Source organism: Raphanus sativus, chromosome 4, assembly GCF_000801105.2.
Source record: "Raphanus sativus cultivar WK10039 chromosome 4, ASM80110v3, whole genome shotgun sequence".
Classification (NCBI taxonomy): domain Eukaryota; kingdom Viridiplantae; phylum Streptophyta; class Magnoliopsida; order Brassicales; family Brassicaceae; genus Raphanus; species Raphanus sativus.
This window is the reverse complement of record NC_079514.1, coordinates 7,365,853-7,385,910: the sequence shown is the minus strand read 5'-3', so window position 1 is coordinate 7,385,910 and position 20,058 is coordinate 7,365,853. Positions and strand designations below refer to the sequence as shown.

The following is a 20,058-nucleotide window of genomic DNA, read 5'->3' as shown; positions in this document are numbered from 1 at the left end:
GACGCGCGCAGAGGATAATCTACCGGAGTTTTTTTTTTTTTTTTTTAAGATTAGGGTATTTGTAGAGGAAAGTATCATAGGCTAGGGTTTTGTTACTCTTATCGCAGCTTCCTTCTTCTTCTCTCTCTCTCACACACACACACACACACACACACTTACTTTGTTGGGCGTCGAAACAACGCTGTCCGAATCATATCTTCTCGATTCTGATTTTTATTCTTTCTTCATGAATACGTATAGTCACTAAGGGTTTCTTCATCCTCAAAAAAGGAAAAAAAAAAACAAATTCCTCAAAAAACAATAATCTCGGGACTAGTTGGTTTCTCGATTCATCAATGGCGACAGTTAACCCTTTCGATCTCTTGGACGATGACACAGAGGATCTCCACAAGCTCGTCGCGGCTAAGCCGTTGAAGGTTGAGAAACCTGCTCCGGTTCAGCCTGGGAAGCTGCCGACTAAGCCGCTTCCTCCTTCTCAAGCTGGTGAGTCTTTTCTCTTTGTTTCTATTTCTCAAGTTTTGATTGGTTCTGCTTGATTGAGTTTATAAAGTCAAACTTACCTTGTCCTGAAGAAATGAAACAAGTGTAATAGATAAAAAGAGTTTTGACTTTAATTGGTCGTTAGTTACAGATTCGGGATATCAATGAGTTCCTTAATTATATTTATTGAAATTATTACACTTGAATTTATGAGATGTTACTTTTTTTTTTTTTTTATAAATTTGATTAGTGAGGGAGGGGAAGAACGGACCTGGCGGAGTACGCGGTGGCCGTGGTAGGAGTGGTGGATTCAACAGGGAGCCCAGGAACAATGATGGGCCTGCTAACGAAAACGGATATGCTGGAGGCTACAGACGCTCTGAAGAAGGAGATGGAGCGAGACGTGGTGGGTCTTCTGTTGGTGGATACCGTGGTCGTGGTGGTGGTGGTCGCCGTGGGGGCTTCAACAGTGGAGAGTCGGGTGACTTTGAGCGCCCGCGTAGGAACTTCGACCGCCAGAGTGGAACAGGTCACGGGTAAGCAAAGCAAAGCAAAAGCTTCTTTAAATTGGTACACCCTTGTAATAATAATTTTGGTTTGTGATTTGTTGACACTTGTTGTTGAGTAGAAATGGGTTTAAACGTGATGGAGCTGGCCGTGGTAACTGGGGAACCAATGAGGATGAGATTCCTCCGTAAGTTTTTTTTTAGATAAATCATTATTGTGTTTTCTGTGGTTCTTGAAAATAAACTCTTATTGTTGCAATCACTAGAGTGACTGAAGAATCCGCAGAAGTAGTGGTGGAGAAGAGTGAGAAGGAAGGTGGTGAAGCAACTGATGCAAACAAAGAGACACCTGTTGAAGAGAAAGAGCCTGAGGACAAGGTAATATAAATCAACCTTTTTGAGCTTATTTCTCATCATTGTGAAGTGTTGTTACCTAATGGTGATTTTGGTGTTTTTTTGTAGGAGATGACTCTGGAAGAGTATGAGAAGGTTTTGGAGGAGAAGAGGAAAGCTCTGCAGGCAACAAAGATTGAGGAGAGGAAGGTTGACACCAAAGCGTTTGAGACCATGCAACAGCTCTCAAACAAAAAGAGCAACAACGACGAGGTCTTCATCAAACTGGTGAGTTTTTAGTATTTTATTATCTTGTAGTATTATAATAGAGTGTGTGCTTATTGAAACTTGAAATGGTGTTGTTATATTAGGGAACAGAGAAGGACAAGCGCCCTGTTGAGAAAGAGGAGAAGACCAAGAAGGTTCGCTAGTTTTTACTCCCAAGGATTAAAGCATTTTTTTTGTTCAAAATCTCACTCATGCTTATGTTGATTATTGTAGTCGTTGAGCATAAATGAGTTTCTGAAACCTGCGAATGGAGAGAGGTACAGAGGAGGGGGATACCGTGGTGGAAGGGAAGGACGTGGAGGTCGTGGACCAAGAGAAGGAGCTGAAGGAAGAGGTCGTGGACCAAGAGGAGGAGGAGCCGATGGAGGAGAAAACCAGAGAGCTGCTGCTGCACCACCTAAAAGGGTCGCTCCTGCACCAAAAATTGAAGACGCCGCACAGTTCCCTACTCTGGGAAAGTAATGGCTCTCTTCTTTATTGGTCCTTGAGCATCTGTGTCTGCACTCTTTTGGTTTTTGTAATCTCTCTCATCTGGTTTGGATTTTGTTCTTCTGATTCGATTGTTATTGTTATACCCTTCGTTTTGTTCTACGAACCCAATTTTGGGAGTTTTTAATATTAAGTTAAACAAGGCAGAAAGAAAAAAATCCATTCTTCGACCATTGTTTCTTTCTTAATGTTTTAGCTTTAAACATCACTAGATTCTAATCCGTCCGATCGGGCGGGTTTTATTCATTCAAACGTAACTGCAATTGATATATAAAGAAATGAATTAGTTAGTGTAAATTTGTTTTTTTGGGTCATAATCTTGTGTAAGCTTTTTGATACAATAGGCTGTGGTAAACGGGGGTTAGAATTAAAGAAACTGATATTTCTATTAATTTTTTTATTACTATAACTCGGTACTTGAAGAGAATATTTATTGTTGCAGTCGAGTTTTACTCATTAGTTGGTGTATATCCATTATTACAGTTAATCATATCAATCTAAGATTATTATTTTTTTCAAAAAAAGAAAATAATATCTTAGTTTTGTCTAAATATTCTCGGAAACATTTTTCTTTAGTTTTGTTTCTGTTTAGACTTGAATGTTAAGTGAGACAAAAGTAATTTTGTCGTTTAGATTTTTTTTAATAACTTAAGTTTATAAATTATTAAAGATACCAACGAAAGAAGTATCTCCGAGTATTTATAAATATAGTAAAATTTCTTATAACTGAATTTGTATTATCGTGTGATTTTATTTAAAAGTGATCATGAACTAATCTTTTAGTATAGATCCTTTTCATCATGGTATAATATTTTTTGATTATTGATATCAATGTTACCTATTACTTGTACATGTTCTTTTTTACTTGTACATGTTTTTTGTAATAAGATAGATTAGCAATATAATCTCTTATTAACTTGGTTTTAGAATATTTCATTTGTTTTTATACGTTAATAAATTTTATTTGAATTAATCCTTTAGATATGACTATATTAGAAACATGTAAAAGACGACCTCATATGGGTGTGACAAAATTTTGATATTTTTCTTTGTTTGATAAAATTTTGAAGTTATATATGATATAAAGGTGATAAAATATGAAATAACTAAAGTTTCAGTCTATAAACGCATATGATATTTTTTTTTGATCAAAATGCATATGATATCTAAAATTCTAAAGATTAGTTCATCATGACAACTACAAAGCAATCTTTCAAATTTCTCTACAAATACGAACTAATTTGTATATGATAGATATCAACTTGTAAATATGAGCGTATGATAACAAATAAATACCTTTATGTTACAATCTATCAATCCATACTAATATGATCTTACCAAAAAAAAAAGATTGCATAACATGTATAGCATTTATAAATGTTACGAAGTTATAGTACACGATAAGAAAGGAGTTATAAAGTCATAACATTGGACCAGTTATTTCTAAAACCAATCGAAATATAAAGTAGGGTCTAATAATGGATTATGTGGGTATAACTTTATAAGAAAGGAGTATATTTAATTTAAAATTTTACAAAACAATAGTTAGATCCAAGAAAATGTTTCTGTTTTAATAAGATAGATCGAAAAACACCACTTAGCAACTAAGTTTATTGTGTTCCAAGTACATTACAAAGAATTGAGAAGCTTTTGGACATAGTGATTGAAAAAAAAAACAAAGAACATAAAATGAAGAAGAGAGACAATGTTCACATTCGGATTAGATAATATGTGTTTTTCAAAAGAGAATTAAGAAGAGCAGCAGCCTGATTGCTGGTTTACAGGTTGTCCTCGGATCTGGACGGTTGCTGGCTTGGATCCTCCTGAAGGATTACTCGCCATTCTGCAAAACAATCCGGACTTAGTCTACTCTACAAGTGTGACCAAATCTATGAGCTCAGTTGATGGGTGAATAATAAATTTACCTTGTCTTGATTGCAGCAGTCATGGCCATGAAAGCTTCTTCGACATTGGTAGCATTCTTGGCACTTGTCTCCAAGAACGGGATCCCAAGTTCATCTGCAAAAGCCTGTGTTGGCAGAACAAAACATTACAGTAAATCATCAAAAGACAAGAATGCTAAAAAAGACCTTAACTACTGTCACGAACGAACTTGTGAAGCATATTATTTACCTTGGCAGTTTCAGTGGAAACAACTTTCTGTGAAGTGAGATCGTTTTTGTTGCCAACCAGTAGCTTGTTCACATTCTCACTGGCGTAGCGGTCGATTTCGTTAAGCCATTGCTTGACATTGTTGAAGCTCTCTTGGTCTGTTACATCGTAAGTCACCTTACAAAAAAAAAAACAATTCAGAGAATTCTATTGATGGGGATGTAAGATAATATGGAGTTAGAAATGTGAGCATACAATGATCCCATGAGCTCCTCTGTAGTAACTGCTGGTGATCGTTCTGAAACGCTCTTGACCTGCCGTGTCCCACTGCATAAAATTGGTGATAATAATAAATAAACAGAGTGAGCGTACAAATTTCAATCCGAGTGATCTGAAACCACTCAAGACAAACTTACAATCTGGAGTTTGATGGTCTTTCCATCTTGTTCGACAGTGCGGATTTTCTACGAAAGATCATTACAAAATTAGATTACAGTTTATACCAATAACCAATTTGATAAGTGGAAGAAGAGGCTTACAAAGTCAACACCAATGGTGCTGATGTAGCTATCAAGATAGGAATCATCCTGTTGAAAACATAATAAAGACACCAATTCAAAAGAGCACTGAGTTATAAGTACAGAGAAAGAGAGAGAAGAAACTTACAGCAAACCTTAGAAGCAAGCATGATTTGCCAACACCAGAATCACCAATTAGCAAAAGCTTGAACAGATAGTCACTGCAAACACACAAGTATGTAAGAAGGGGAGAATCATCAACTATTGTTTTTAAATCGAAAACCATCTGTGTGTGTGAATTCAAGAGATCTCTCAACCAAATTTAATAGATCTATTACGATCCACGATATCGATCAAACAGAATAATAACAAAGCCAAAACTGGTCATTCTTCAATAGAAGCTAAACTACTACAGAGACGCTCGAGGATATGATGAGGAAGGTTCTTACTATTCAGGATTCATGGGGATCGAACTACCGGTAACAACAAAGAGGAGATTCCGCCGATCTTTCGTCGGTGATAGCGCGATTCAGAGACGTAAACGATGGCTATGTGTCGACGTCGTGTTTAAATACGTCCTTCTTTTTGATTGCTGACGTGTCCATCTTTCGAAACCAACTAAGCCTGAATTGTCGGAAAAATAAACGGGAAACAAAACTCTATAACAAGTTAAACTAATATGATTATGAGTGTTAACCAATTAAAATCCGAATGAACCAAAACAGAAAATATAATTTAGATTCCTTACTAGTTTATATAAACTGAATTAATGATATTTTTTAAGAAACTGATGTCAATATATATAATATTAAAACGATCAAAAAACATAAACTAATAAAGTAAAATATATTAATACTACCTAATAGAATTGATAACATATATATATATATATAGTTTATTTTACTGATGCCATCTTGATAGTTAATACATTAATTTGAATAATTGGATGTTTGTTTAATCTTATTTTTTGTCTTTTAAAAACTATAATATTTTTTTAAAATAATTATTTTTATTAAAATTTAATTAAAACAGAAAATATTTGTGTTTTAAAATTTAATACTGAAAGTATCTTTATATTTTATTAAATCTGATTTTTAATCATATAAAATAAGATACTATAAAAGATAAATATAGTTAGTTTTAAATATTATAGCTGATTAAACAAAAAACCCGATAATATATATAAACCAAGCCAAATTAAATTTGATATGATTTTAATATGGTAACTAACTTTTATAAACTGAGATATTTAGAAATAAATTATACCGGATCAATATTTAGATTGAAAACCCCAATTATACATTGTGTTCCTCATTACCATCAACCACTATGATTGAACAAGAAGTGGCTAGAACTAGAATGAGAGACAGGAGTTCAAGATGACAAAACTGTTACAAAGTGAATCTGTCAAAGAGCTGGGGAGTCTCAAACTATATTAAAACTTTGTTCAAAAAGAAAAACAAGACTCTTTTGATATTTTAAAATAATTATACATTGATATTTATTGGTGAATATGAAATTTAATATAGATATTGTTATTTTTTGTTGTAAGATTATAATAATATTTTTTGTCAGCTAGATTATAATGATATAAGTTTTTTTTGACTGAAAAAAAAAGTTAAATCCAGATTAGTGATGACACATACGTAATTTCCGGGTGGAATAGCCCACGGATAGACCATCTCCTAGGCATTCAAATGAGTCGAAAGCAATGGGTCCATATCCGTGTAGCCAGTGGAAATGGAACCCGGGACCGTATTGAAACCGAACCTCTCTCAAGTACCACTAGACTAACCCCACTGATTTATAATGATATAAGTTCCAATCTTTCAATGTTACAAAACAAAAGTTCCAATCTTTCAACAAGTGTTCTTAATAATCAGTTTGTTCACTCACATAGTCACATACAACAAGTTAGTTGAAGGAGCATCAATCTTTTAAGTTAGTTGCATCCAGTTTGATGACAAAACTGGGAAGAACTAGCGAGAACACATCAATACAAACTGAGTTAGAAGATCGGGTGTCTCAATCTCTGCACGGTCACAAGAAACGTGTGGACACAACAGTATTTTACAAGAGCAGTAGTTCCTCAAGAATATTTGGTACTCAAACTGAGATAGTGATCAACATTTTTTAGACGACCCGATTCTGAAACAATAGGACACAATACAGGTACCGATTCTGTCACAAAATTATTCTCTCCATATATGCTTTAGTCTCAAAAAGCTGTCGTTCAACTTCTTTCTTCTCATGACGTTTGACTGAAGGAAAAGCTTCAAAAGATAATCATAGAAGATCTCAAAGAATATCACAATATACTGAGACATTCACACAAAATACAATAAACTTGTAAGTTCCTCTCCAAACCCTTATTAAATAACAAAACAAAACTGCAAACCATGGCTCCTGTTCCCACAGCCATTCTCCTCTCCATCATATTCTATCGTTTAAGAGTGGTTCAGATGCAGCAACTACAAAACAAACAAAAATAAAACTCAGATTAATTAACGTTTCTGCAAAATTCATTCTGATTAGCAAAACAAAAAATTGGTGCATTATTACCTTCATCAACATATCCAAGTTTCTCTCTAATTTCAGCAATAACAAGACGGGTCAAAAGCAACCCAGCACAAAGAGCCCCAACGACCAACATATAGAACACAGCTTCCCAGCCCAAAGTCGAAAGAAACCCTGTCAGAAGAGGTCCCAAAGCCGCACCAGCAGATCCCGTCCCATCAATGATCGCAGTCACGGTCGCAAGCGCCCTCGAATCCCCTTGCAAAGACTTGTGCGTTCCGAGATCCGCCGAGACCGCGGTTGTGATGAGTGCATAAGGTCCATTCACAAACAAACCGGCAACCATCATGAGAACGACGTTGACCGTCTGAGAGACACCTCCATAGGAATGGTACACGAGCATCGCTGGAATCGCCGCGTACATGAACGTTGCTGCGGTCGTAGCTCTTGCTTTAAATTTATCCGAAATGTAGCCAGCAAGAATCCCACCTACGATGCCTCCAACATCGAATAGCGTGGAGAGGTTTCCCGCTGTTTTCACAGACATATACTCTCCACCAATAGCTACAAATTAAAAAAAAAGCATGTAAGAACTTTATCCCAAATACTAAAACCATGATTAACCCCGGTCTGAAGTTCTTAGTTTCGGTTAAGAGACGGTTTTTAATTTTTTTAGATTTAAAAAAAAATGTCAAAGCTAAAAGATCGGGGTTAATCATGCTCTAAGCTCTCTGATCTGATCTCACTATCAAAAAAAACTTACTTGTTTGGCTGAGATAAAACGGTAACCAGTACAAGAACGTGTAAGCCACCAGCTTGGAGAAGAAGAGACACAACGCAAATGGTATAACACCAGGAATCATACAAGCTTGCAAAAGGCCAACACTTCTTTTATTCTCATACCTAAATTCACCATCTCCTTCTTCTACACTTCCTTCCTCTTCTTCTTCTTCTTCTTGATCTTCGACGTCTCTGTCTCTCTTAATGAACTTACCGGAATTAGAATTGATACCCGGAAACCCAACATCCTCAGGATAAGCAGCCAAGAACAAGTAAACAAGAACTCCTCCCAAAGACATGACAAAACCAGGAGCTATAAAAGACCAACCCCAACCGTATTGAAGAACACCAGCAGCTATCAAGGAGCCACAAATGTTCCCAACGGAAGTATGAGCGTTCCAAATCCCCATTATAAGCCCTCTCTTCCTCTTCCCGAACCAGTTTCCAACAACAGCCACGACAGAAGGCCACCCCGTCGCCTGAAACAGCCCCGCCGCCATCTGCATCGCCAGAAAGAACCAAAACGCGTGTACGTTCCAGAAATAACCCATCCCGAACAGACCGACGAAGAACCCGCTCCCGATCATTCCCCAAGTCAGAAACAGCCTGAGATCCAAAGTATCGCCCAGATGTCCAGCGACGTACATTCCCAGCGAGTAACAAGCGAGAAACGCCACGTCGATCTCTCCTAGCCTCGACGTGCCACCTTTCCCGTTAAACGGTTCCCATCCTTTGGACTGATCATCATCATCACGGTTTGCATCCGCTTCTTCCTTGACGAACACGTTTCCCAATGGCCAAGGATGCTCGTTGATATGGACATGAGCTTGAGGTGGGTTGGTGTTTGGCTCTGGGTGTAAAACGCTTTTGACTATGCTGCTGGGTTTTCGAGAGGCGTGATAACAAGCGTACGCGATGAAAGTGATTAGTAGAATCACGTAGCGAAACGTCTTTGGGCTCCAGTTTCTTCCTCTGATTCTCCTCAGGAGCAGAACCCCTGGTGGTGTCTTCCTCTTTGAACCTATAGCCATCTTCAAAAAAAAAAAATATCTCCAAATAATGAAAATAATCGTGAAAAAATAATCAAATACTTAAACCCATGTTTGTGTGTTTGAGAAATCAGAATCACGAATTTTAATTGGACTGGTAGAGAAAGATTAAAGGTGAGAGAGATATTGGCGGGAGGTAGAGAAAGAGAGAAGACGACGTCATATGCCACGTAATCCAATTCGTTACGGAAGAGCCAAAAGGCAGAACACGTTGACCACTTTGGTTTGTATGAAGCGACAGCGCCCTGACCGACGTCATCTATTTTTTTTTGTCCACTTTCAAGTGACAAAGTGAGCTCTGTTCTTGTTAGAAATATTCCTTTTTAAGCCCTTTCTCAAAAAAAAAGAAAAAAATATTCCTTTTTTTTTGTTAAAGCCTGTAACTCACGGCATGCACATTCTTCTGAGAAAGCAAAAGCTGTTAAATATATGTAGAACTGGTCCTTGTTTGATAATTAATGACATATGAGTCATGACCTCTTTAGAGCTTATTAGGTCGTGTTCATGTTTTATTCCTTTTAATTGGACTTTGTCATATACTGATTCGAATCTCGATTTTGATTTTGTGGAGGTGGTACACAACTTCGTATTATCATATAGATTATCCTAATTCTATCTAGTGAATCAATGATTTGTCTAGATAAACCGTTGGAATTGTATATATATTCATCATGTTTGGTTATTTATTTTATTATCTCCATTTTTTAAAAATGTGACAGATATCTCTCGGTCTTCGGCAATTGGAATCATATAATAACTACGAACAGTATTTGTATCCATGTTTTGTTTGACAGTAGATATATAATTTTTTTTTGGTTAAGGAAGCATGTACCTGGACAGCTCTAGGTGTATTTATCCATTAAACCTCAACAATCTAAATACGGTACTTCATTTTCTGCATTTGGGGTGGTTTACATGATACGGTATCTTCTCATCCTATACAAAAAGGAAAGAAGAAGCAGAAACTTCAAATACCAAGAAGCGAAACCCCACAAAAGGAGAAACTCTGGAATTTTCAAGTTTAAAATGTTACTGAAGTCTAGAACTTCAAAGATCGATTAAGAACCACAACAAAGAATAACTCTCTTTATTAATCTTGAGAAACTAACTCAAAACTCAAGAACAAAATCAATCTCTAAAATCCCGTAAGTAATGCAACATCTTTGCACCTACTTATATATAAGTATTAGATAACTCCTAATCTTATTTAATAAATCTAGATAAATCCTAATCCACTTTGTAGACCATATCTCGGTGGGATTAGTATAACTTGATCATTATCTTATTTCAAGCTTATCCCAACATTGTCCCCCTTAAGCTTGAAATCTCTTTCTCTCACATCTCGAACTCCAATGTATCTCCTCATCTCTTTGTACTTCAGCTTTCCAAGTGACTTTGTGAGTATGTCAGCCTTTTGCTCAATCCCAGGAACATGCTCCACATCTACCTGTTCATTCTCTACACATTCTCGAATAAAATGGAACCTCCGATGTATGTGCTTACTACGCCCATGAAATACTGGATTCTTGGTGAGTGCTATAGCCGATTTGTTATCTATCCGAATGGTGACCTTCTCGCAGCTGCATCCAGTAATCTCAGCTAGTAACTCCTGAAGCCAAATGGCTTGTTTTGCCGCCTCTGTTGCTGCCATAAATTCAGCCTCACACGACGAAAGTGCTACCGTTTCTTGCTTCTGTGAACACCAGGTAATAGGACACTTCTCAAGATAAAAAATGTGACAAGTGGTGCTTCTCCCATCGTCTGCATCCGAGTTGTGACTGCTGTCACTGTAACCGATCAGCTTCATGCCATTTGCTCGTTCATATGTAAGACCGTATGTTACCGTTCCACGCAAGTAACGCAGAACTTGTTTGAGCAACGCATTGTGAGATTTCCTCGGCTCCTGCATATATCGACTGAGCATCCCTACAACAAAAGACAGGTCTGGACGCGTGTGAAGAAGATAGCGTAAGCATCCAATGCTTCTCCTATACTCCCTCTCACTGACTTGTTTCTCGTTTGGTCCCTTTGAAAGCTTCAAGTTTGGCTCCATCGGTATATGGCACAGATTACAGTCACTCATACCAGCTTCTTCCAGAATCTTAAGCGCATATCTTCCCTGAGACAAAGTTATCCCATCACTGTGCTGAGATACTTCGATACCTAGATAGTAGGATAACCTTCCAAGGTCGCTCATCTCGAACTTTGTAGCCATCTCTTGCTTAAACTCACATATCAACCCCAAGTTTGAACCTGTGACCAATAAATCATCAACATAAACCGCCACTATCAAAAGCTGCTCGTTCTCCTTTCTCTGATACAGAGACGGCTCCTTCGAACAACGAACAAAGTTAAGGCCTCGAAGTATCTTATTCAACTTGAAGTTCCACGCCCTTGGAGCCTGCTTGAGTCCATAAAGTGCTTTGTTAAGCTTGTACACTTTACTTTCACTTCCTTTAACCTCAAACCCCTCTGGTTGTCGCACATATACTTCCTCTTTGAGCTCACCGTGAAGAAAGGCAGTCTTAACATCAAGATGGTGTACTTCCCAGTGGTTTGAGGCAGCAAGAGCTATGATAAATCGTATGGTCTCGATGCGTGCAACAGGCGCAAACACCTCGTCGTAATCGATCCCATGTTTCTGTACATATCCCTTGGCTACCAACCTCGCTTTGTACTTGCTTATGCTCCCGTCTGGATTCCTCTTAACCTTAAAAACCCATTTGAGTCCAATGGCTTTAGCTCCATGCGGCAACTCAACCAAATCCCATGTTTTGTTTTTGACTATAGATTCAATTTCGTCCTCACAAGCTTCTACCCATTCTTTATGATCTTTGGCTTCATTGAAGTCCCAAGGTTCCTCGTTGATCATAATCAACAGTCGCTCTCCTTCCAACTCAGCAAGACATACATAGTCATTAAGATACTCAGGTTTCCTACGATCACGTGTTGATCGTCTTAGAGTCTCCTGCTCATCATCTTCGTCCTCTGTTTCACTCACTTCTCTGTTTTCCTCCTCTGTATTTATATTATCTCCTTGTTCACTCATAACTCGAGTTACTCCATCTTCTTGATCATCTTCTTCCTCTGTTTCAGACATAATTTGATCGCCAAGCTTCTCAAAGCTTAGTCTGAACATCCCAGTGTTACTGTCTTGTTTCCCATTCCAGTTCCACTTCTTTCCTTCATCAAATACGACATCTCTACTGACAGTTATCTTTCGGCTAGTAGGATCTAGGAGACGGTAAGCTTTCGATCCTGGTTCTGTGCCAAGATGAACCAGCATCTTACTTCTGTCATCAAGTTTCTTTCTCCCAACCGTCTCTGTCCTTGCGTAACCTATGCAGCCAAAGACACGAAGATGCGAGAGATTCGGTTTTCTTCCTCGAAGAACTTCATACGGCGTCTGTGGAGTTGCCAATGACCTCGTAGCTACTCTATTAATTAGATAAGTAGAGTGTCTCACTGCTTCTCCCCAGAGGTAGTTTGGCACATCCATATGCTTTAGAATGCTTCTAGTCATCTCCATAAGCGTTCTATTGCGTCTCTCAACCACACCGTTTTGCTGCGGTGTATACGGTGCAGTAAGGTGTCTCTTGATGCCGTTTTTCTCGCAAAACTTCTGGAATTCATTTGATGTGAACTCCCCTCCTCTGTCAGTTCGGAATGTTTGAATAGTTGCTCTTGTTTCCTGTTCCATTTGTGCCTTGAACATCTTAAACTTATCAAACGTTTCCTTCTTTTCTTTCAAGAGAATGGCCCACATGTAGCGTGAATAGTCATCTATGATTACGAACACATATCTCTTCTGCGCAGGTGTAGGGGGCGTGATTGGTCCGCATAGATCGCCGTGTATCAACTCAAGAGGTAGAGTTGCTCTAAACATGCTTGCTTGAGGGAAGCTCTGTCGTGTCTGTTTTCCTCGTAGACATGACTTGCAAGTTTCTTTACTCAATGCTATCTTTGGTAATCCAACTACTAGCTCTTTGTTTGCCATCAACTTCATAGTCTCGATATTAACATGTCCCAACCGTGAGTGCCACTTATCTGTCTCACTTGACGCAATCATCTGTAAGCACTTAATCATATCAACTTCGATAATCACCTTGTATAAACGATTTCTAGCCCTCTTTGTCTTAGTGATCACGTTTCCATTGCGGTCATACAGAGTTAGATAATCATCTTTCATACGAACTTCACACCCAACTTCTGTGGCCTGCCCCAGACTTATGATATTGGACTTCAAATCAAGAATGAAGTATACGTTGTTGAGAACCTTCTTATCACCATTCTTCAGCAAGAACCGTACTGAGCCTTTCCCTTTTATTTCCACACGCGAGTCATCCCCAAACTTCACCATTCCATTAATCGTCTCATCAAGATCAAAGAAGAATGATCTATTTCCACTCATATGGTTGCTAGCTCCATTGTCTAGATACCACAAGTAGGTCGAGTTCACATTAGTCTCAAGTAAACTCGGTTTCACCTTCTGCTCGTTAAGATATACCACCTCGTGTAGCATCAAGTTGTCAGCCTCTTGTGTGTCATCTTCCTTTTTCTCCATTATTTCTTGCAGCTTAAGCAATCTATCCGGACAATCTGAGGCGTAATGCCCTAACTTGTCACACCGATAACAAGTTATTTTGGATTCATCTCGCTCTGGTCTGTACCAAGAACCACCGTTTCTGCCACGACCTCTTCCTCTCCAATATGATCGACCACCTTGTCCTCTGCCTCTTCCTCTGTTTCCTCCATAGCCCTCTTGATAGGGTTATCGTGAGTCTGTGTTCGCATACATGAGCTTTCGTTGATCATCTTGTTCCTCTACTTCTTCTTCATCACCGATTCTTTCTTCATAGGCTTTCAGCCTCCCAACTATATCCTCAAAACCAGTAGTATTGAGATCAAGTACTTGCTCAAGTGCTGCAGTGATGTGGATGTACTTTCTCCGTGGTAAGCCATTAAGAAACTTCTTTACAAGCTTGGGCTCATCAATGGTTTCTCCAAGTGCATTACACTTTGATGAAATTTCCGAGAGCTTTCCCACAAAACCATCAATCATGTCTGACTCTTTCATCCTCATCCTGTCAAACTCAGCCATCAAGGTTTGTAGCCTTGCTTCCTTCACTCTTTCAGCTCCAACGTGCCTTGCCTTTATGGCATCCCACACAGATTTTGCAGTATCATGATCTCTAAGTTGTAAGATTAACGCTTCAGGTATAGATTGGAACAACAAGGCAATTGCCATATTGTTCTTATCTTCATCTTTGGTCGCTTCTTCTACAACACCCCACACCTTGTTTGCCTTGAGCGCAACCTTCATGCGTATCGCCCATACTGTGTAATTAGCAGCATCAAGCATAGGGCACTTGATAGAGGATGGTCCGATCTCCTTAGGTTTGGTCATGACGTCGTCTTTCTTCTCATCACCCATCTTGTATGAACTTTCTCTTCTTCTTGAACCTCTTGCTCTGATACCAAATATAGAACTTCAAAGATCGATTAAGAACCACAACAAAGAATAACTCTCTTTATTAATCTTGAGAAACTAACTCAAAACTCAAGAACAAAATCAATCTCTAAAATCCCGTAAGTAATGCAACATCTTTGCACCTACTTATATATAAATATTAGATAACTCCTAATCTTATTTAATAAATCTAGATAAATCCTAATCCACTTTGTAGACCATATCTCGGTGGGATTAGTATAACTTGATCATTATCTTATTTCAAGCTTATCCTAACATGAAGGAGAAGAGGAACCATTGTTAATATGTATAGATAAAACTACCCTTATAATATGTACAGATTATACCCCACGTTATAAACTTAACCACCAAAGAGAAGCCCAAGACTCAAATAATAAACGGTCATGACTGCAAGTTCCAATTTCTAAAGCAGAAACCTAACTTTTTTCTAAGAAAGAGTAGCTCTCATCAATCTCTCAATCAAGAGAAAGAGAGGAACAGCTTAAAACATCCTTTCTTTGCCAATGGCAAGCACCATGAGGGTTAACCGTTTAAACCTTTGTCCCCTCGGGGTTGGTAAAGCCAAACAATACTCACAGCATTACTCACATAAACTATACATGCAGACAGATTAAGTTAAGCCAAACAAAACTCACAGCAAGGCAAATAACATTTTTTCAAATGGTAAGCATCAAGGTGCATGGGTAGAAGAAGTCTTTACCAAATTTAAAACTAGCGTAACCAGAAAATGAAATGCCAACCATATCTCTATTCATTCCATTAAAATAAAATAAAAAATTTGGTAGTGTTACTGTTATATTGAAAGAGTGTGTATCCAAAATAATGGGAGGAATACTAAGCAAAAAGCGATGAGAATTTGAAGTGGGAAAACCAAAAAGATCAAACATAACAGCTCCTGAAACATGCTAATCACACTTGTTCTCACATCTCTTAACTTGTCCATTTTTTGTTAAATTTTTACAACTAGATAGTAAAAGGAAACTATACAAAAGTCATTTACAATCTGAAGTTTAAAAGTATGTACCATATCAGAGAAACTAATGAAAGAGAAACAGTATATATATGCGCTATGTACTTAATCTGTGGTTTCAGTTTCTTCTTCTCTTCTTTTCTTCTTCTTCTTCTCTTCCGTGAATGCTAATTTAATCACCTGCACACAAAAAGGGGGAGAATAATGTGTTGTGTTATAGATAGAGAGACATTAAGTGAAGTCCACAAAGGATTCAAGAAAAGAAGAACTTACAATGAAGAAGCTGAAAACAAGCACTTCAATGAGTTTAGTGAAAAAGGTAAGAGAATGTCCCACATAGTCCATGTCACCACCGTGTGATTTCTCAATTATCATATGTGTGTCCACCACTATGCAACCCACAAAGATGAAGAGTGCAAAGTATAGCTGCCTATATAACTGTTGATACATACAGTATAACAAGTAAGTATTTTTCTTATCAATTCTGTATCCCCTTTGATGGGTACTGAGGACAGAGTTCATTCACCTCAAGATTGAAAATGAAGACAGATGCAGAGCCATGGGTTATTGAAGAGGAAAACTGCAGCCACCAGAGGATGGAAACTAGAGAAGAAAGCACACCTCCAAGGTAAAGGTACTCTCTGCGCCTTGTCAACATTGATGCAGTCGCAAAACAAGCAAATGGAACCGCTGTTGCCACACATGCAGTGACCACGAAGCTGGTAAACAAAACATGCAAACGTAATCAGCTCCAGTGGAGTTAATTCTTAATTTTATTTCAGAGAATATTGTCAGACAATAAATAGTACCTTGCATCAACTTCAATGGCCAATTCGATCATGGGACCAATGGAAGCACCCTTTAAAAGTGCAGAGAGAAACAGAAGGGAGAGACGCTTTGCTGCATCATAAATCAGTACATTAGGATTATAGGAACGCATCATTTTTAAAACAACAAGTGTAGTTGACGAACAATGAAACCTACATGATTGTTCATTTGGAGTAGTAAAACGCAACAAGTGCACTCCTCCAAAGAATCCTAAACTAGTGACGATTCCACCAACATTCCAGAGCATATGGAGGTAAGATCCAAAGGCAAACGCAAGTAGAGCGCATAATAAGGTGACATAGACCTACGAAATTTCACAAATTAAACGAACATCGGAATATAGAATCAAGAACAACGAGCAGAACACAATCCAACTGTGTTTCTCTCAACAGTGCGAATCATCAATAGAAAGAAACGACCAAGAACACTGCAAAGTTTCACGAACGAAAACATATAATCAAGAACAATGAGAAAAACTCTGCGCTCAGCTTTCTTTGCACCACCACGCGAATAGAACCATCAATAGAAATTAACGATCAAGAACAAGTATATTGCATTGGATTCTTTAAAATCGAAACGAAGAGAATCAATGGGATTCGAAGAACGTATACCCTCTTAAGAAGAAACTGCATAGGTGGAGATAATTCACGGAGATAATCGTTGGAAGAGAAGGCTTCTTGCATTGCTTCTTCTTCTTTCTTCTTGATTATGTTCACAACAAATCATAAATTTCAAAAATGCTCTCTTATTTATACGGGCAAGTGAGAGTAGTTTGACAATAATACCCCTCGATAATTACTTTTGGACTATTATCCACGTGGAACTTTCTCCATGCTGACGGGGATGGGCTTTTTTTTTTTTTTTCCATCCATTGATATTATAAAAAGGCTAGGAAACCCATCCAACTTACAAAAAGCCCAAACATGGGCAAGCAACAAAAAACTAGAAGGTCCACACTTTGGTCGAAAACCCGAACCCAACAGAAGCCCAAAAGAAAAAAAAACCTTGCGGTCGAGAACGCGTCACGCAACCCGCGTAAAGAGACACGCGTCAACAAAGACCACCCCTGGACACGTGTGAAGACTTCAGAAGGAAGGAGCACACGTCACAACACCACCGCGTCGTCACCGCCAAGGCTTCACCACCACCGGAGAAAGCCCTCAACGCTTCACCGGGAGACCGAAACACCGCCGGAACAAGAAACCGGCCCACTCAATTCCTCCTCTTCGCCTGGCCTCGAAGTAACAGAGATCTTCAACGGCCACACCCGAAATCTCCATCCGAGCCACCGAAGTTCCCCACTTCACCCCTATCGCTTCTTTCCCCAACGAAATCAAAGGAGAAGCGAAGCCAAATCATCACCGAGCCACCATTGGAACACCGAGAAATCCACCAAATCCGCCGTACCTAAGAATCCGTACGATGCAGGGGTCAAAAATCCGACCGTTCACCTTAAGTGGAAAGGCACGATGTCGGAACCCTAAACCGACCGTCCACCATGAAAAAAGTGCGACGGCAGAAAACTAAAGCCGGACGACCACCGAAATACAGGTACGTCGCCGGAGACAAAGACGGCTACACCGTGTCGGAAACCACCGTGCACCGCGAACCCAAGAGAAAAGAACCACCGCGACAAATCTCTCTCTCTCATCTAGAGAGAAGGAAGAGAAAGTCTACCATTCCTCTTTTCAGCAATCTATCATATATGGGATGGGCTTTTAATACGAGCCCATGAATAACCATCGCTATCAGTTTCTTTCTTTTTTGTTCTTTTCGAACTGTGTGAAACGCAAGCAAAAACGTTACGTAGTTTCTATTTAACAGAAAGAAACGACAGACATGTTAGCTCTCCGACGGCTTTATTTAGAACCACTTGTTGAGTGAGCTTGAGCTACTAAGAAACCACTAACAATGGCGTTATTGTTCTCCCCGCCAATCTTCATCCCAAAGAACTCGTCCCCTCTCCTCTCCGCGAACCGATTCTCTCTCCTCTCCGTCACTCGAGCTAACTCCTCCTCCGACACTGGGATAACCTCTCCTGCCACCATCTCCGTGGACGTTAAAGAACCTCATACATCAACACCAGTTGTCAAGAAAGAAGAAGTCTCCTCCGCCGTGGAAGGTGAAGAAGAGATGAAGACGACGGAGACTTTTACCAACTTCGAGGATGCGAGGTGGGTTAACGGAACATGGGATCTTAAACAGTTCGAGAAAGATGGGAAAACAGACTGGGATGACGTCATCGTTTCTGGTTAGAAGAAACCTCTCCAACTTATAAGTTTTGTTCCATCACTTGAGTTTACGTAACTCTTTTTTTTTTGTACTTCTGTTTTTTTTTTTTGGTAAAAGAGGCCAAGAGAAGAAAATGGCTGGAAGAGAATCCAGAGAGCACGAGTAACGACGAGCCTGTGGTCTTCGATACGTCGGTAATCCCATGGTGGGCTTGGATGAAGAGATACCACTTACCCGAAGCTGAGCTCCTTAACGGTTTTTTTTCACTTCCTCTCTGTCTCAAATCTTTAAAAGATCAAACACATAGCTATAACTAAGATGTTACATCATGTTGTAGGTCGTGCTGCGATGGTAGGGTTCTTCATGGCTTACTTTGTTGATAGTCTTACTGGAGTAGGACTTGTCGATCAAACGGGGAACTTCTTCTGTAAAACGCTCTTGTTCGTGGCTGTGGCTGGAGTTCTCTTCATCCGCAAGAATGAGGATGTTGATAAGTTGAAGAAGTTGTTTGATGAGACGATGTTATATGATAAACAATGGCAAGCAGCTTGGAAAGATGGTGAGGAGGACTCATCAAAGAAGTGAAAAGCGGAAACAGAGAGTCTTGCTTCTTCTCTTTTTTTTGTTATATGATGATGTAATTAGGCACAAAGAGATAAGACTTTATAATATGAAGAGAGTTTAAGGTGTCTTCTCAGTATATGGTTTTATATCCACATGTATTATGCCTTCCTTCTCGCAACTTAGAACCAAAATCTTACAACAACATTACGAAAACTGACCAACAAGATCCATTTAGTCCCATGTGCTTATATTTGTCCAATAAAACACTTTTAGCTGTTAGTTTAGTCCCAAGATTGAGAAGCATTCTCATTTTTTTTTTTCTCAACAGAAGTTTCAAACTGTTCACCCGGGCTTCAACGATTGGAACCCATTTCTCGGCAGCCAGGCTGCAGAACAGAGAGTGAGAGAGAAACTCTTGTAAGTAGTCTCTCCAAGGTAACTTTTTCTATTAGTACAAATGAATCTTTTTTTTCTCAACGAGACTGTTAGCTATTTGAGCTGGAAACTGTCCATGTTATATTTTCATGGAAGATAATGGTTTGTCACTTGTACCCAACTACCCAAGTGTCTATCTAAAAACACAATGAAGTAACACAAAGGAAAAGTCTGCTCACAAAGCTACTGGCCTCGCCTGTAGTGTATACATAAACATTGTTAATTCTTTAGCAACGCAATTGATCATTACCAGAAAAAGAACAAGTAGTTATGGCTTCGTGTTGCTCTGCAATCAATACTTCTTAAGTTCTTAGTATACCGTCCAAATTTAAGACTTGAGAAGAACACATATTCATAGCACTCCCCCAAAAGCTATAAATAATCTTTCATACAGTATATAAAATCGGCAACTTGTGATTTGTCTCCAGTGGAGAGTAAATGAAAATCCAACCATGTGAAAAATGTA

The 20,058-nt window shown here is 38.8% G+C and overlaps 5 protein-coding genes across 5 annotated transcripts; 2 read left to right on the top strand and 3 right to left on the bottom strand.

The window, feature by feature from the left end:
• The first annotated feature begins 85 nt into the window (after window positions 1-85).
• Window positions 86-2,196, top strand: LOC108834817 (RGG repeats nuclear RNA binding protein B). Its single transcript, XM_018608141.2, has 7 exons — window positions 86-483; window positions 731-1,016; window positions 1,109-1,174; window positions 1,253-1,364; window positions 1,449-1,607; window positions 1,691-1,741; window positions 1,821-2,196. The coding sequence occupies exons 1-7, from the start codon at window positions 336-338 to the stop codon at window positions 2,067-2,069; spliced, it is 1,071 nt and encodes a 356-aa protein (XP_018463643.1). The 5' UTR covers window positions 86-335; the 3' UTR covers window positions 2,070-2,196.
• A 1,450-nt stretch (window positions 2,197-3,646) lies between these two features.
• Window positions 3,647-5,332, bottom strand: LOC108834819 (ras-related protein RABD2b). The gene is made up of 8 exons (XM_018608143.2): window positions 5,176-5,332; window positions 4,875-4,947; window positions 4,748-4,795; window positions 4,625-4,672; window positions 4,464-4,535; window positions 4,230-4,385; window positions 4,022-4,125; window positions 3,647-3,939 (listed from the first exon to the last, which is right to left on the bottom strand). Exons 1-8 carry the CDS (start codon window positions 5,187-5,189, stop codon window positions 3,846-3,848), a joined length of 609 nt encoding a protein of 202 aa, XP_018463645.1. The 5' UTR covers window positions 5,190-5,332; the 3' UTR covers window positions 3,647-3,845.
• Window positions 5,333-6,932: 1,600 nt separating this feature from the next.
• Window positions 6,933-9,054, bottom strand: LOC108850143 (putative glycerol-3-phosphate transporter 4). Its single transcript, XM_018623721.2, has 3 exons — window positions 8,007-9,054; window positions 7,289-7,807; window positions 6,933-7,197 (listed from the first exon to the last, which is right to left on the bottom strand). The coding sequence occupies exons 1-3, from the start codon at window positions 9,052-9,054 to the stop codon at window positions 7,160-7,162; spliced, it is 1,605 nt and encodes a 534-aa protein (XP_018479223.1). The 3' UTR covers window positions 6,933-7,159.
• Window positions 9,055-15,690: 6,636 nt separating this feature from the next.
• LOC108850142 (bax inhibitor 1-like) lies at window positions 15,691-17,044 on the bottom strand. Its single transcript, XM_018623720.1, has 5 exons — window positions 16,973-17,044; window positions 16,518-16,665; window positions 16,343-16,433; window positions 16,060-16,252; window positions 15,691-15,959 (listed from the first exon to the last, which is right to left on the bottom strand). Exons 1-5 carry the CDS (start codon window positions 17,042-17,044, stop codon window positions 15,765-15,767), a joined length of 699 nt encoding a protein of 232 aa, XP_018479222.1. The 3' UTR covers window positions 15,691-15,764.
• A 1,212-nt stretch (window positions 17,045-18,256) lies between these two features.
• On the top strand, window positions 18,257-19,284 carry LOC108853997 (light-harvesting complex-like protein 3 isotype 1, chloroplastic). Its single transcript, XM_018627480.2, has 3 exons — window positions 18,257-18,612; window positions 18,711-18,848; window positions 18,931-19,284. Exons 1-3 carry the CDS (start codon window positions 18,273-18,275, stop codon window positions 19,176-19,178), a joined length of 726 nt encoding a protein of 241 aa, XP_018482982.1. The 5' UTR covers window positions 18,257-18,272; the 3' UTR covers window positions 19,179-19,284.
• The last annotated feature ends 774 nt before the right edge of the window (window positions 19,285-20,058 follow it).